At 43.3% G+C, this 13,918-nt stretch overlaps 1 protein-coding gene across 3 annotated transcripts in view; it reads right to left on the bottom strand.

The window, feature by feature from the left end:
• Window positions 1–2,632: 2,632 nt before the first annotated feature.
• RECK (reversion inducing cysteine rich protein with kazal motifs) overlaps window positions 2,633–13,918 on the bottom strand; it is a 63,127-nt gene continuing 51,841 nt past the window's right edge. For all 3 annotated transcript variants that reach the window (XM_033123937.1, XM_033123938.1, XM_033123939.1), the window contains 6 exons: window positions 12,771–12,942; window positions 8,845–9,037; window positions 7,390–7,600; window positions 6,050–6,123; window positions 5,088–5,243; window positions 2,633–4,240 (listed from right to left, as the gene is read on the bottom strand). In XM_033123937.1, coding sequence (XP_032979828.1) covers window positions 4,019–4,240; window positions 5,088–5,243; window positions 6,050–6,123; window positions 7,390–7,600; window positions 8,845–9,037; window positions 12,771–12,942 — 1,028 coding nt within the window. In that variant the 3' untranslated portion in view covers window positions 2,633–4,018. The remainder of the gene's footprint in view (window positions 4,241–5,087; window positions 5,244–6,049; window positions 6,124–7,389; window positions 7,601–8,844; window positions 9,038–12,770; window positions 12,943–13,918) is intronic.

Genomic DNA, 13,918 nt, shown 5'->3' with positions numbered 1-13,918 from the left:
GGCTGGAGGGGGCACAGGAGGCCTTTGCGTTGGATATGGAATTGAAATTTTAAAATAACCAGGAAAGAGGCCTGAGAAATGAAATGAGATGAGGCTATTTAAGTAACTGGAGGTAAGTACTAAAGTTATGGAACCAAAGATGTGGCTCTGGCGTTCCACTACCTAGCTGGAAACAGGGTCCATCTAGCACAGCTGGGGGCATTTATTAGAAGAATACAACTGTTTTCATATTTATACTCTAACAAGTTGAGACTGCAATAAGCCTGTTTTTTTCTTATGGCAGGTGCTGTTGGTGGCCTCAGCGTTCTTACTTGCCCTCCTGAACCTTGACTTGGTTGGGCAGCAGTGTGTGCTGTCAGCGGTGGGAATACAACCTGGTCCTGGCCAAGTTGGTGAAAGGGATGGCTGGTAAGGGGATTTCTGAGAAACACTTTTCTTACCCCTAAGAGGCACTGGCTGCAAAAGGAGAAGGCAGTATGGCTCTCGTCCCTTTGCTTGCTTAGAACACTGTGCTTGATTGAAGCCCAGCTTGGTGCTGAAACAGCCTCCAGGAGACCATGAGGACAGAGCTGTGATCGCTTTACCACGGACACACAATGAGGATTTGGTGGCATAAATGACATGCATTGCTGTCCCTGGCCGACAGAAAAATGACTTAGGAAAGACCATCTGTGACAATCGAGTCTTAAGCCTGGGTCCTCTGTCCTGGAGCCTTTGGGAAGCTCCCCGGTAGAGCTGGCTCTGGAGCGAGGCATCCAGGAGGCAAACGGTCTTCCAAAAGTTGGCCTGCTTCTTTTTGTACTGATTTAAATTTTCTGCACTCATCACAGTCTCGTCTCTGTTGCCAGTTTTGCTCTGGGTATAACAGTTATTATCAGTCAATTTGGAAAATTCCCCTTTTCAATAGGTCAGTTACATAAGGCACTCCATTGGTTGTTACAGGACTCTGGGGGATGATGAGTACAGTACTTCCTGGTACGTGCCCAGCCTGAGGGTGGGACACTGCTGGGTGCACAGGTTGCATTGGCTTGAGGGCTAATGGCTTCTTAGAGACGTGCATTCCCTCGAGGATACATCTAACAGAAGGCTTCTTCTAGGAATGGAGTTATTTCCTGTAAGAAATCCACTCTACCTGGTTTAGGTGGGGCTGAAGCTCCCTAACTTTCCTTCGCTGTCACAGATGTGGATATGTGACCCAAGCCAGGCCTATGACCATCTTGGGGACTATTCCTGCCCAATAACTTTCTGTGGACTGGACAGGGAGCTATTGCATGTTTTTCCAGTTTCTTGGTTTCATTAACCATGGTCGTAGGGGCCTTCTGAATCTTTCTCTGAAGCCCACTTTTCATGCACTTACCTTACCTTCTAAATTGTCCTCCTCCTGCAGAACTGCTGTCTCCTGGATTTCCAGACCCTGGAAAAATTATAGGGGCACAGAAACCTCGTTTTTCCCTCCTGCCCTAACCCATAGCCCCAGTTGTCTCCCACAGGATCTTGATTCAAGACCTGACACACTTGGCCTTGGGCAGAATGCTGGGGAGCCATGCAGCAGGGGCCGCATTCTGCTCTGATGCGGGGAAGCCACCCACAATCGTCCACATGGCAGCCTGGTGTGCTCACCACAGTAGCTGGCAAGTGGGGAGCAGGATTTCCTTGACCTGACCTGACCTGGGCTTGTTTTGCCCATAACAGTCTTTGGAGTTCTCACGATTGTGTCCTCAGAGCAGGACAACATTTAGATCTTTATCCCCCTCGATATACCCTCTGCTCGAAACCCAAGCATCTCTCTCATTTCTCTTATTTCCTTCCCAGACCATGAAATTTCTACTGCTTTTCTAATGAAAAATTCAGTCAGCCCTGGCTGTCTTCCTATCCTGAGAAAAAACCTCTGTGGTAGGCTGTATTACACATTGTTCAAAATACTCATGATCCCTCCCCCAGCTCTTTTCCTGCCACCTTCTCCCCTCCACACCACACACCCCCAAATTATATATCCCTACCTTTCAAACTCAGGGGTGGCCATGTGATTTGCTTGGGCGTAGGCAGAAATGACAGTGACACTTTTGAGCAAAGACCTAAGGGCCAGTTGTGGTGCTCTGTGGTTCTCTTTCATCCCTTTTGTGAGGACACTGGAATGGGGCTTAGAATGAAGATGATGTAGAGAAGTGCAGCTGACCCACAGTGGACATGTGGTGAGAACAAGACGTGAGCCTCTGCTGTTGTCATCCATGGAGGTTTTGGGGCCTTAGCCTCCGCTGATTGACAGAACCTCTCAGGTCCCGATCAACAGGCCTGTCTCTATAATCCGAAGTTCTCAGCGCCCAGGAGGTACCCTGGAGCTGGAGTATCACACCCAGCGCAGTGTTCCTCAGTCTTGGAGGGCTTGAAGCTTTCTCGGTCCTGAAGGCCTAAAGCTGGGGTCTTCGTACTTGACGTTCTGCTACTGCCTGCCCTCTGGTCACGCCTGGGTCTGGTCTGACCAGCTCTGTTCCAACTGCCCCACTTTCCCAGGGCCCCTGGCTTGGACTAATAACACTCCCATAACTTTTTAATCCAGAACAAAGGACACAGCTCACCCAAGAGTGACCAGTGGTTTCATTTTAAATGTCCACATTGCCTGGAAGTACACATAACCATATAAAAATTATTTTTATTAAAATAGAAAAGCTTTCCAGTATATTGCATTGAAGACATTTATATAAAAAAAGCAATTGCAACAAACATGCTACATCAGCATTGAGGAATTCTGAAAGATTAAGTGCCCACTTTTAAACAACATTTTGGTATAATGAGCATATTCTTATATATTTCAGAGGGTACATATAATACTGAAAAAAATACTTCATGTAAAATCTAAGTTTAGGTGCATACAAATAAGAAGTATTACACTGAATAGCTTATTTCAAACTGTGAAACACATTCAAAGTATTCAATTTCTTAGACAACATGCAAACATTTTAATACTTAGATTGACATTTTTAAATATATAAACCATAACTCTTTATAATTCTATATCAGAAAGTCAGACAGAACACTTATCTACACTGTGCATGTCACAAAAAGCAAATGTGTCTTCATGAACGGAACGTACTGGGTTAACACACATGATTGTCACTTTACAAATATGGCTATTCACCTTCATAATAAAATAGAAAAATCATGTATTATTTACATGAACTACTAATTATTTCATTTTTTGGCAATTATATAAGTAGCAGCAATTGGTTTAAAGATTGATGTTTAAAAACTCTAAATTTAACTCGGATGAATACCGAAAAAAATATATATCTGGTTAATATAAAGATGCACAATGCACAATGCTTTGATTCGATATAATTTCTCCCTTTCACAAAAGTCACAGACACACGTTCATAAGAACCGAGACTGTCATTTACAGTATATCAGAGTGCCATTTAGTTAGCTTGCTTTTGCTTACCACAATAGATGGGTTCCTGAATTAAATTTCTGTAAGTTAAATGTTTCTGATGATCCACATGATAATTCCAAAGATGCTTTATCTCTATTTCATACTCTAATGCCAGTGGCTCTTTACTACGACCCCTAGCTTCTAGACAGAGTAATTATCTGTAAACAAACACACACATGAGGGGCCTCTTAATACTTATAGGAACTCTGAAATGAAGTTTCTGTGATACAAAGCCCATGGTAAAGTGAGTTATCTTTCTAAAAAGTGACCGATAAAATCTCATTTATCGGTGACACTGAATATGTTTTAGAGGGGGACCCATCTGATGAGCAAAATGTAACTTGTAAAGCAGTAAACCACTGGAAAGAAATATCCTCTTTTCATTAGTATTTGGAAGACTATATTTTAACATTTGTTAAAACAAAATAAAAATCCTACTAATATTAGCGGATTAAAAACAATACTGTGTGGTGAGCAGAGATGACAAGTGCTTGTATTTGGCCACTATTCAATTATAAACCAGCAGTCCTGTATGTCTTTCACAAGGTAGAAAAAGTCGATTGAGGAACATTTTGTATTTTTCCTGGGCAGTCAGTTATGTGTCCAGACCATGAGCGAGGCGAGGCCCAGACTGAGGAGGAAGAGGCAGGAGTGGCAGGGAGGTCTGGCCCCGATGCCGGCCGATGGCACGCTGCTGGAGACCTGTACCTGGGAAATTATGAGAGCAGAGAGAGGGACATGGGACGCCAGAGTAGGGCTGTCGGAGTTGATAAGGGATTCGATCTTCTCTGCTTCTTTATTGCAGGCCTCAATCTGGGACAAGAAAAGCAGATTCTTTTAAATATAAAACCACAGAACCTGTGAAAAGGTCAAGTTAAATTCCACATATGTCCCAACAAAGCGTTGTCCTTTTCTCAGCCAAAGTAACATTTAATTATAGTCTTAATTTAGTACATAACAGCACCAATGGAAATCAAATCAGAAATGATCCACAATGCCACTGCCCTCTCTTTTCCCACAATCCTTTCATCGCTTACCCACACTTAGACGTAATCATATTAGACATATGGAATGGACTTTCAATGCCTATTTACACGTCAGGAGGAAAGCAATGAGACTTAATGAGCTTTCTAATGATGGCAGTTGATAGGCTGCTTGTATTCATCCCCTTCACTGGAGCCTTACTATTTTGATGCTGAAACTTGGACCTACATGAATGAGGGTCACCGTGAGATTATTGAGGGAAAAAACTAGGGCCCACAAGACCGGCTCCAGTGGGCTCCTCCTCCCCAGTGGGAGCGCAGCCCTCAAGGGTCAGGAGTCTCTTCTGCTTTGTCACTCCTGACCTGTGTCACGGCCTTGCCCCTGGGCCTCAGCTGCCTGTCTGTATGATGAGCAGATAGCTCATCTCTGCATGCTTTTGAGTTACAGCTCTCAACCTCTCCCGTCATGTGTAGCAGGCCTCAGCCACCTTGGCAAGTGCTCATCTGGTGCAGCACTGAGCCTCGGAGACTGCCTGCTTTCCTTCCTCCTGCCCGACCGCAAGGCCCCTATTCCCCCACCACCTGACCCTAACCCGTCCTGGTTTGGGCCCACCCCCTCCCAAGCCCGCCAAACTTGAAAGTGACAGATGGCTGCACAATGTATGTGGAACCCCTACCTGCAAAGCTTTTGGATAATGATCAACAGGAATGATCAGGATCACAATTTCTGATTCGATACTGAAATATCCAAATACATCACATTGCGGGACAGACACATGTGTGCGGATTTTCTGAAGTATTTCCAGAACTGTTATTGGCTTTTTGTTTGTTACCTAGAAAGAGAAAAAACAGAATTCTTTATTCCTGCCCGGGCTGCCTTGCTACCCTGCCCAGGGGGCCCTGCCAGCTGGATTCTGAAGATCCACAAAGTTCGCTTCAATGGGGTTTTGCCTGGCGTGGAACTTTGTAGCCAAGTAAACACTCTCACCAGAAGAGCTTTTTTAAAAGTGGCTGTTCTGAGATGGAGACCACAGGGAAATAATTAAAGTCTTCCTATAAAAATACAGGTGTTTTAATAAAAATGGGGGTAATTTTTCAAGATAGTGGCAAGTATTGGCTGCTACATGTCAGGAGCCCTTGTCTCCACAACAGTGAGCAGCAAAAGCTTTGGTACAGAAAAAGGAAAGGGGCAAAACTCTCGCAGGACGGTGGCTGGCTCTGGAAGCAGTCCCTGGAGGAATGCGGACCACCTGAGGGCTGGCAACCCTGAATCCCTCTGGGCATCCACCAGCCTCTGGCTGCCTGATTTTGCCTCTAGCCCTAACTCTGCTTACTGTGCCAGGAGGGGAGCTTTTCTAAGAAAAGGCCAGGCTGTGATGTACAGAGCAAGGTCACCACACAGCCAGGGTGTGGAGGAAAGGAACACAGGAGCGGGAGCCAGGCAGCTTGCATTCAAACCCGCTCTATTACTCCTACTACTACGACTACTCCGAGCTGTACTACTACGAGCTTTGGGCAAGTTGCTTCTCTGCAAATTAGCTTCTTCATCTATAAATGGGACAGCACATTCTACTATGTAGAATTACTGAGAAGTTTATCAGTAAGGTTTCAACAGTACCTGGCACATGAAGCAATTTACCTTAGCAATAGTATCCAGTTTTTCTTTGTCAAATAAAACTCTTAACATCCCAGCACATAATGGGCAACAAGCACCTGTATAACAGAAACCATTTCATGTGTTTAGAATTAGAAACAAAGAGAATACAAAATAGTTGGCGGGATTACTGACCCTCATTTTATTCTAGGAGAATTATAGCTGGCCTTCCTGCACTCTACATATGTATCCTGATCAACCTGGATCTTACAATTTATACATTTACCAAATCCTTCCTCTATCCCTGCTTTCTTCCTCTATCACTTCTCAGGGTGAGGCAGCATCGTGTAAGACAACACAGAGAGAGCTGGCCTTTCAAGAGACATGGTGCCTAGACCCTGCCCTGCCTCAACACTCACTGTATGACCCTGGGCACGTGGTCTCCTGGGCCTTCGATCTCTGCCTGCAAAACAAACGATCTCTGCCTGCAAAACAAACGAATAGGTGTTTCAGGGATTCCATTGAGTGTTTAATTTTTTAAATTATTTTAAACTGTTAAAAAAAAAAACACAACAAAATATCAGAACACGGTCTCCAGGAGCTAAGAGGCTTTGTTTTGCTCACTGCTGTGTCCCTAGTGCCTAAGGGTATCTGGCAGACAGTGGAAGCTCAATAATCATTTGATGAATTCATAGATGGAGGAATGAACTCGCCAGACTCCAGACTGCTCTGTTCTGTGCAGACTGGGGATAAGGGCTCCTCTGCCACCTCTGTTTAATTGAACAGCGTGAGACTGTAAGGTAAGCTGTTTTGAAAAACTGTTACTGCTTATAACAGTCTGTGTGGAAGAAGACTTTCTTGATTTTATGCAACTAAAACAATTAAATTAGATGCTAAGTCCAGTCTAAGACAACTACCTTCTGTTTCTCTCAATTTCAAATGTTATGTTCATCAAAATGACTTCAATTATTCATTCATTAATTATTCTTTATTCATTAACTTTATGATGATACTTTTCAAAGTAAACATTATGCATTTGAACTAATAATTTTAGTAATTATTACTAAATAATTTTAGCATAATTTTAGTAATTAAATAGTGCTTTATCTGTTTACATATTGATTTTTGGGGTAAGATTTTGCTTGGAAAAAGTCTGCCATATTGTTTAAAAACTGCTGGACCAGATGATAGCTAAGGTAATCCACCGTTTTCTAAGGGTGACCCAGATTAATGCATCTAATCAGCTCAGGTTGAGTTAAGACTTTTTGAAAAATTTAAATAAACTAGTCAGCTCTCTTTTCCTCAGTGACTGACTCACTTTCTGGAGGTAGACTGGCAAGCCTTCCCAATCCCCCTCCTCCCCACCCAAAATATTGCCAGCCTACCGGGTGGGATGATGGGTTTGCACTCAGTGGTGGCGAGTGAAGGGCACTTCACAGCAGCACACTCCACAACAGAACTGTACTCCGAGAGGACCCCGACGGCCTGGCAGGGCCCGTAGTAATCGACAGCCACGCGATCTGAGTAGGCAGCGCACACGCTACCGTAGGTCTCCCCATTATGCCCGCAGACGGGCTCTGTGGTTCTGCAGAAGGGCTGAGGGCAAATAAATCACACTTAGCCTGGAAACCTCTATGGTGCACTTTTGCTAACCAAGAGTACACAGTAGGTCTCCCTATTTTCAGCAAGAAAAAAAAGTCTAAATTCTGAGGACACTCTTAATTAAGCTCCTAAGGTGAGCTAAACATGGTAGTGGGGGCAAGAGGGCTGTCCCAAGATAGAAGAGACTACTTTTCTCAGCCTTTCTGGGACTTGCATGCTCACTCCACGTGAATCCATATGAAATTAAATTCCTCCTCCCTCAGACTTCTATTATTCCAGAAGTGCCCGTTTGAAGAAAACAAGATCAATCTTCATGCAAATATGGAGGCTTTATCACTTCCTACTGGGTAAGGGATAAGGAAAAGGAAAAGTGGAGAGGTTGGTGGGGCAGGCAGACTCTAGATCTATTGGGTAGGTTAGGCATATGTGAGAGAAAAATTGTAGCTAGGAAGAGAAGACTGGGAATTTAGAATAGCAGATATCAACGTAATTGGAACATAAGCTCTGAGAGAAAACAAGCCTAGAGAAACAAGCTGAAGAAGGGATTTTTCGTACAATAAAAACCAGGAAATAAGAAGGTCATGTCAGATGTTAGCTAGTTGTGGGCAGGGGATGCTGGGCTCAAAGATGGGATTCCCCCAGGGGTGGGGGAAAGCACACAGATCAGTGGTGCATGTGGGAAGCCTCAGTGGGGCTGTCATTGAGGTTACTTTTTTAACAAGATTACAGATTCCACAACCTTAAAAGACCTAAAGATCAACTGATATTAAAAAGACATTGTTGTAAAGAAATTTTCAATTACTTTTCAGTACTCCGATATGGACTTCATTGGGAAGAGTGGGGAGAAAAAACTCTTTTCTTGGCTGTTTTAACTCGCTTTCTTCCTGATTTGTTTCCTAGTGAAGGCCCAAAGAACTGTGGGAAATGGAAATAGTGCTGGTTCATGCCAGCAGTATGAAACTTTAAAGTCTTCTCTTAGGAGTGGGTGTAGGAAGCCACTCTCTTTTCTTGCTTGCACACTAGATATGCAAATGTACACATACTAGCGTGCAAGTCCTCCAGAGTTAGGAGAAAAAGCCAGTCTTAAAATGGTTCATTTTTAGTGGGGGGCTAAGTTCTCTAGATTTGACAGGATTCACACAAGACCCTCAAGTGGTCTTACTGCTGATTCATCTGTAAAAGACCATACACCAGTTTTATGCTCCCTGTACTTGGGTTTGTCAGCTAAACAACTGTACCTGGCAAGGGCCTTTGTATAAGAGGCTTTTCCCTCTCTGGTACAAAGTGCAGAGATTGTTGTGCTCCATGTGGTTTGTGTCACAAACAGGATCACGGACCTGATCACAGGTGAGCTGTCTTGGCAAACACTCGTATTGGCTGCATCCAAATTTATCAAAAGTCGTCAGGCAGACTTGAGGTTTGGGTATGCATCTGAAAAACACGAATGTGGCACCATGAGTCGGGAGGGACTATGGTGGGGCTGGCAAAGCACTGACGAGGCACAGGAGGTTGAGGAGAAAGCCGGAGAAAAATTGGGAATAGTCTCTGTCCCCAAGAGCTTATGAAGAGCTGGAGAGTCAAACATGCACATAAAGTAGGCTATCAAGTAGAAAATTACACACAAAATGCCTGAGGAGCCTGGAGAAAGCACTGGAGGAGGTGGTGTCCTGGCTGGAACCTGGAGGAGGAGGGCTACACGGGCCTGCAAGGCTGAGGGGGCAGCATGGCAAAGGTGTGATGCTCGAGACTCCATGCTGCTGGGGGAGAGGGCAGGTGACCCCAAGGGCTGGAGCATAGGATGCATGGAGTAGGAGTGAAATGAGGCCATCGAGTGGATGAGGGTCTGATGCGGGAGGCCTTGTAGTCAATAATAAACGAAGCATTTTCAGGGGCTTAATTTTCAGCTTGGCTAATGTGAGTCTTTCTTAAGAGAAGGCTTCACAATATGTGCTGAAAAATTCAGGTGTCTGTGCTTACAAGGCTGAGGACCAATGCTGGTGGCTGGTTGCGAATCACCCAGAGAATTCCACGCCAGGCAGCTGGGTTTTCCTCATAATATCTGAACCTTGCTTCATTCACAGTTTCTGAACTTCTTCAGACGGGGTTCGGGAGGGTGGCTTTTTCTCTCTTTAGACTTTTCTGTTTCTCTCATTTCTATAAACGATACTTATAACTTTTTATAGGAAGATAAGACCTATTAAAATGTTTGGCTTTCACTGGGTCTTTGAAATAACAGGATCTATAAATATTAGTCTGGAAAATAAAAGAAGAATATAGCAGCTAGCATTATTTTAATTTCAAAAGAAACTGCTTCCACTCTTTTAGGGACGAGCCTCCTGCACTGAAATGACCGCCATCACCATCACTTGTACTGTGGGTGGTTGCCTTTTCTCATGGGAATTAAGCTTAGAACGCATGTAGTCACGTTTTTATGGAAATATAAGACATCTGAAGAGAAATAATGGAAACCAGATTTAGAACTTCATTATCTATTAACATGGAAGGGATGAGAAACAAGATTATCAGGAGAAATTTGGTAATTTTAGAAGGAAAAACTTTATCAATCTGAATATACAGAAATAAGAGACTCGATAGGAAAGGTTGAGAATCTGGGGGGTAAATTAAAGTAAACATGATCAGGGCAGGGAATTTGTCTTGCTTACTGTTGTGTCCTGGTGTTTGGAAAGCAATTTGGTACATCAGTACATACTTGATGAATGAATACAACTTTTTATTTTTTAACAATTATTTTTTGAATAAGCCCATGGTGAAAATGAAAAAGTACAAAATGATATATAGTGAAAAATAAGTCTCTCTCCTATTCTTGTGTCCCAGCCACTGAGTTCCCTTCCCCATTGGCCAATATTATTACCAATTTATTTATTTTTCTTACTAGATGACTGGTTTATTATAAAAGGCTGTAACTCGGGAACAGCCAAGTGGAAGAGATGCAGAGGGCAAAGCGTGGGGAAAGGGCGCGGCGCGTCCACGCTGAGTACCCTACTCTCCCAGTACCCCACGTAGTCACCAACACAGAAACTCTACCCCAATTTCCTGTTTATTCTTCCAGAGGCTTTATGTAAGTTTTATGTAAGGCTTTATGTAAGTATAAGCATGTATATGTGCTGATTCAAAGAGTATGAACATTTAAAATTAATGTAGACTTGGCCAAATTGCCATCCATGGAGGATGTACCAACCCTCCCTCCAACCCCGTCTTGGACGGGAGTGCTTGTTTCCCTACATCACGTTATTAAACTTTTTATTTTTGCCAATCTGGTAGATGGAAAATGGTACAGTACACAATTAATTTCCATTTTGCTTAATATGAGGAAGGTTAAGCATTGTGGTAGATTAGCGAGAGGCTCATCAGATTCATTTAATTTTCTTCCTGGGCACACATCTAGATTACGTTTCCTAATCTCCCTGGCAAGTCAGTTGCGGCCAAGTCACTGCGTTGTAGAGAATGGAATGTGGCTGCAGGTGGAGAGGCACGCCGCTTTTAAACCTGACGCATGGAAGCTTCTCAGAGCAACCTCCATCACCATCGTTCTCTTATCCGCTGGCCAGATGCAGAAGATGCAGAGGACGAGGAGGCTGTAGGAGCCGACAGAGTCACCAGATGGCAGGATCCTAAGTCTCTGAATCACCACCGTGTGGAAAGCACTTGCTCAACACCCAAATGGACTGACCATATTTGAACTTTCCTTAGAGTATTAATTTTTTTGAGTTTGTATACAGTAGCTAGAGTTACTCACCCTAGCGAATAAAAGCATCTTTTCAAGTGTTTTAAGAATCATTTGTATTTCTTTTTCTATGTTTAGGTCCTTGGTCTATTTTTCTATCAGGTTATTGATCTTTTTCATATTGATGTGTAGTGGCTCTTTATAGTATAAGAACATCAGCCCTTTCTCTGTGATACTCTTCCCCGTTTGTCATTTGTCTGTTACCATGCAGAAATTTTCATTTCAATGCAGCTGTATTTTTTAATCTCTTCTTTTATGTTGGTTTTGTATTATATCCAGAAAGGACTTCCCACTTTGAGATTTTATGTTTTATTATAAAAGTAAGACAACCTTATTCAGAAAGGTTAGCAAATAGAGGAAAACAAACAAGCAAATACCGAAACAACCCTCTAGTCTACCTCCCAACACAACGATATTATCCCTTTGGCTTATTTCTTTACCCTTTTCTCTTTTTAACATCACCCTGTCTTCTTTCCATAGGAACTTCCGGGGTTTAGTTTCCGTGGTATAAACTTTGCAGATGGGTGACCAATTCTCTTTGCCGTTTCTTTTAACACATGAGAAAATCTTCCTCTCCCTCCATACTGCACCGAGGTTTTAAGGATAGAGAGGCAATTGCTTATTTCCACAGAGTCCTACATAAGGAAAGGACTGTGGCACTGGGATGTGTCCTGCTTGGGTCTCTCGGGCAGCCGGTGAAAACGGCAGTTCTAGAAGGCTGAAACCTAAGCGAGTCAGCAGGACACTTGCCCTGTGGCCATCACATACAGAAATCCATCATTAAGTCTCTGTCAACTGTACCCTGAGCTCATGACGAAACTTCAGAGAAAGGAGCCCCTACACAAATAATTTCAAATAATACTGAAGTTTCATTTTCCAGAAATTTCTCATGTCCAATCCCTAAAATGGAGGTAGACCAGGGTAAGAAAATTTCCCATTACTATCAGGCATAAAGAGCTAATAATAAGGATATATCCATTTCTGTCATCTCATCTGCTACTCCTCCTTGCCTCGTACTTTCTGTTTCAATCTTACAAAACTGCTGTAGCTCCCAGCATACACCACGCTATCTCCTTTTTTCTAGCAACGAAGATCTTTGCTCCTGGTACTCTCGGCCTTTGCCAGCACCTCCCCTGCAAACCTTGCCTGCAATCTCCTAGCCATGTTTGCAGCGGAGAGTCACATCCTCTACAGGCTTGCCCAGGCCTCCCCCAGACAGCATCAATGGCTCCACTCCAGGTTCCCTAATCACAACATGTTACCAAGCAGCTGTACGTGGCCTTTCCCCTCCAGACACCAAACTCTTCAGGGCAGAGACCTTCTTAGCCATCTTTGTATTTTCACTCTCTGGTATACAGCAGACGAGCTTAGTAAGGGCTCGTCTTCAGGTGAAAAAAGATAAGGAGCCATTTGACTTACCTTTGGTTTTTTGGACAGGGGTTAGGGTTACACAGATTCTTTGAGATGCACGATCCAAACTCAAACTGATGGTCTTGGAGCCCCACACAGCGAGCAATGCAAGCACTGGGGTAAGTGCGTCCGTTCTGCCCACACACGGGGACAAACTGATCCGCACAGTTACAGGGCAGACCTGAAGGGAGGAAACAGCCTCAACAACGTGTACTTATATATTCCCTTTCCCTCATGTTTCCTCATTAAGGCAAACCATTAACAATCATGTGGGGGTCTCATGTTAAAATAGAACTGTAAATTAATAAAAGGAAAAAACACCCCTCCAATCTCTGAGTGTTTTTAAAAGTGGTAAGACTCTGAAAGCCATTTGTCTCGAAATGGCTTTTCATTGTTCCATTTATTGCCAGATAATTGAGGGCCTCCTGACCTGATGCCAGGGGTAGAGACCCCTATAAACAAAGTTATAGGTAAGAAAAGTAAAGACTATGTCTCCCAATCTGGTGTATAAAATCTAGAATTTAGAAGTTTGAAGTCTGGCTTGGGGGCTTTCTAGAACACACCAACCTTACATTTTAGCTAAGTAGAGTATGGACTAATAAAAGAATACCCAAAACAAGACAAATGGTGAAGGTTGTAAAGTCCTCACATAGGTTCTTCCCGTCTTCTTAGGGAAGGGGAAGAACAAAGTAACTTGGAAAATTTTGTGGTTTTGAGACTTAGGAATTTTTATGAACGTCTCTCTCTGAGTCATGTTTGGACTGGGTCACAATCTGGGTCCCAAGAAATGTGGTACACTTTGTGGCCAGTAAAATCTCCTTAGAGCCTGCTAGCTAAATGGTCATTAACTTAATTTATCCCAGGACACATTACAGGGAAAAGTGTCCTGCTAGTTGTAATGTTCATCTTCCAAAATCACTTAGATGTAAGCAAATAAATAAATAAAAGAATTCCAGGTAAATCTTTAGTTCACTCTTCATTCCCACAGAAGTCTTATGGTTTCTCTAAACAGAATGAATTGCCCTCATCAGAGCAGAGCAGATAAAGGACAATAATAAAGGACAACCACCACCACCACTGAGCAGTGAAGGCTGGCGCTCATCAGGGTGGATGCAGGATGGAGTGGAGTCAGTCTGTTCTTTACTTCTTATTTCTGA

This window comes from Rhinolophus ferrumequinum, chromosome 12 (genome assembly GCF_004115265.2).
Source record: "Rhinolophus ferrumequinum isolate MPI-CBG mRhiFer1 chromosome 12, mRhiFer1_v1.p, whole genome shotgun sequence".
Lineage (NCBI taxonomy): Eukaryota > Metazoa > Chordata > Mammalia > Chiroptera > Rhinolophidae > Rhinolophus > Rhinolophus ferrumequinum.
This window is presented reverse-complemented; position numbering and strand designations above follow the sequence as displayed.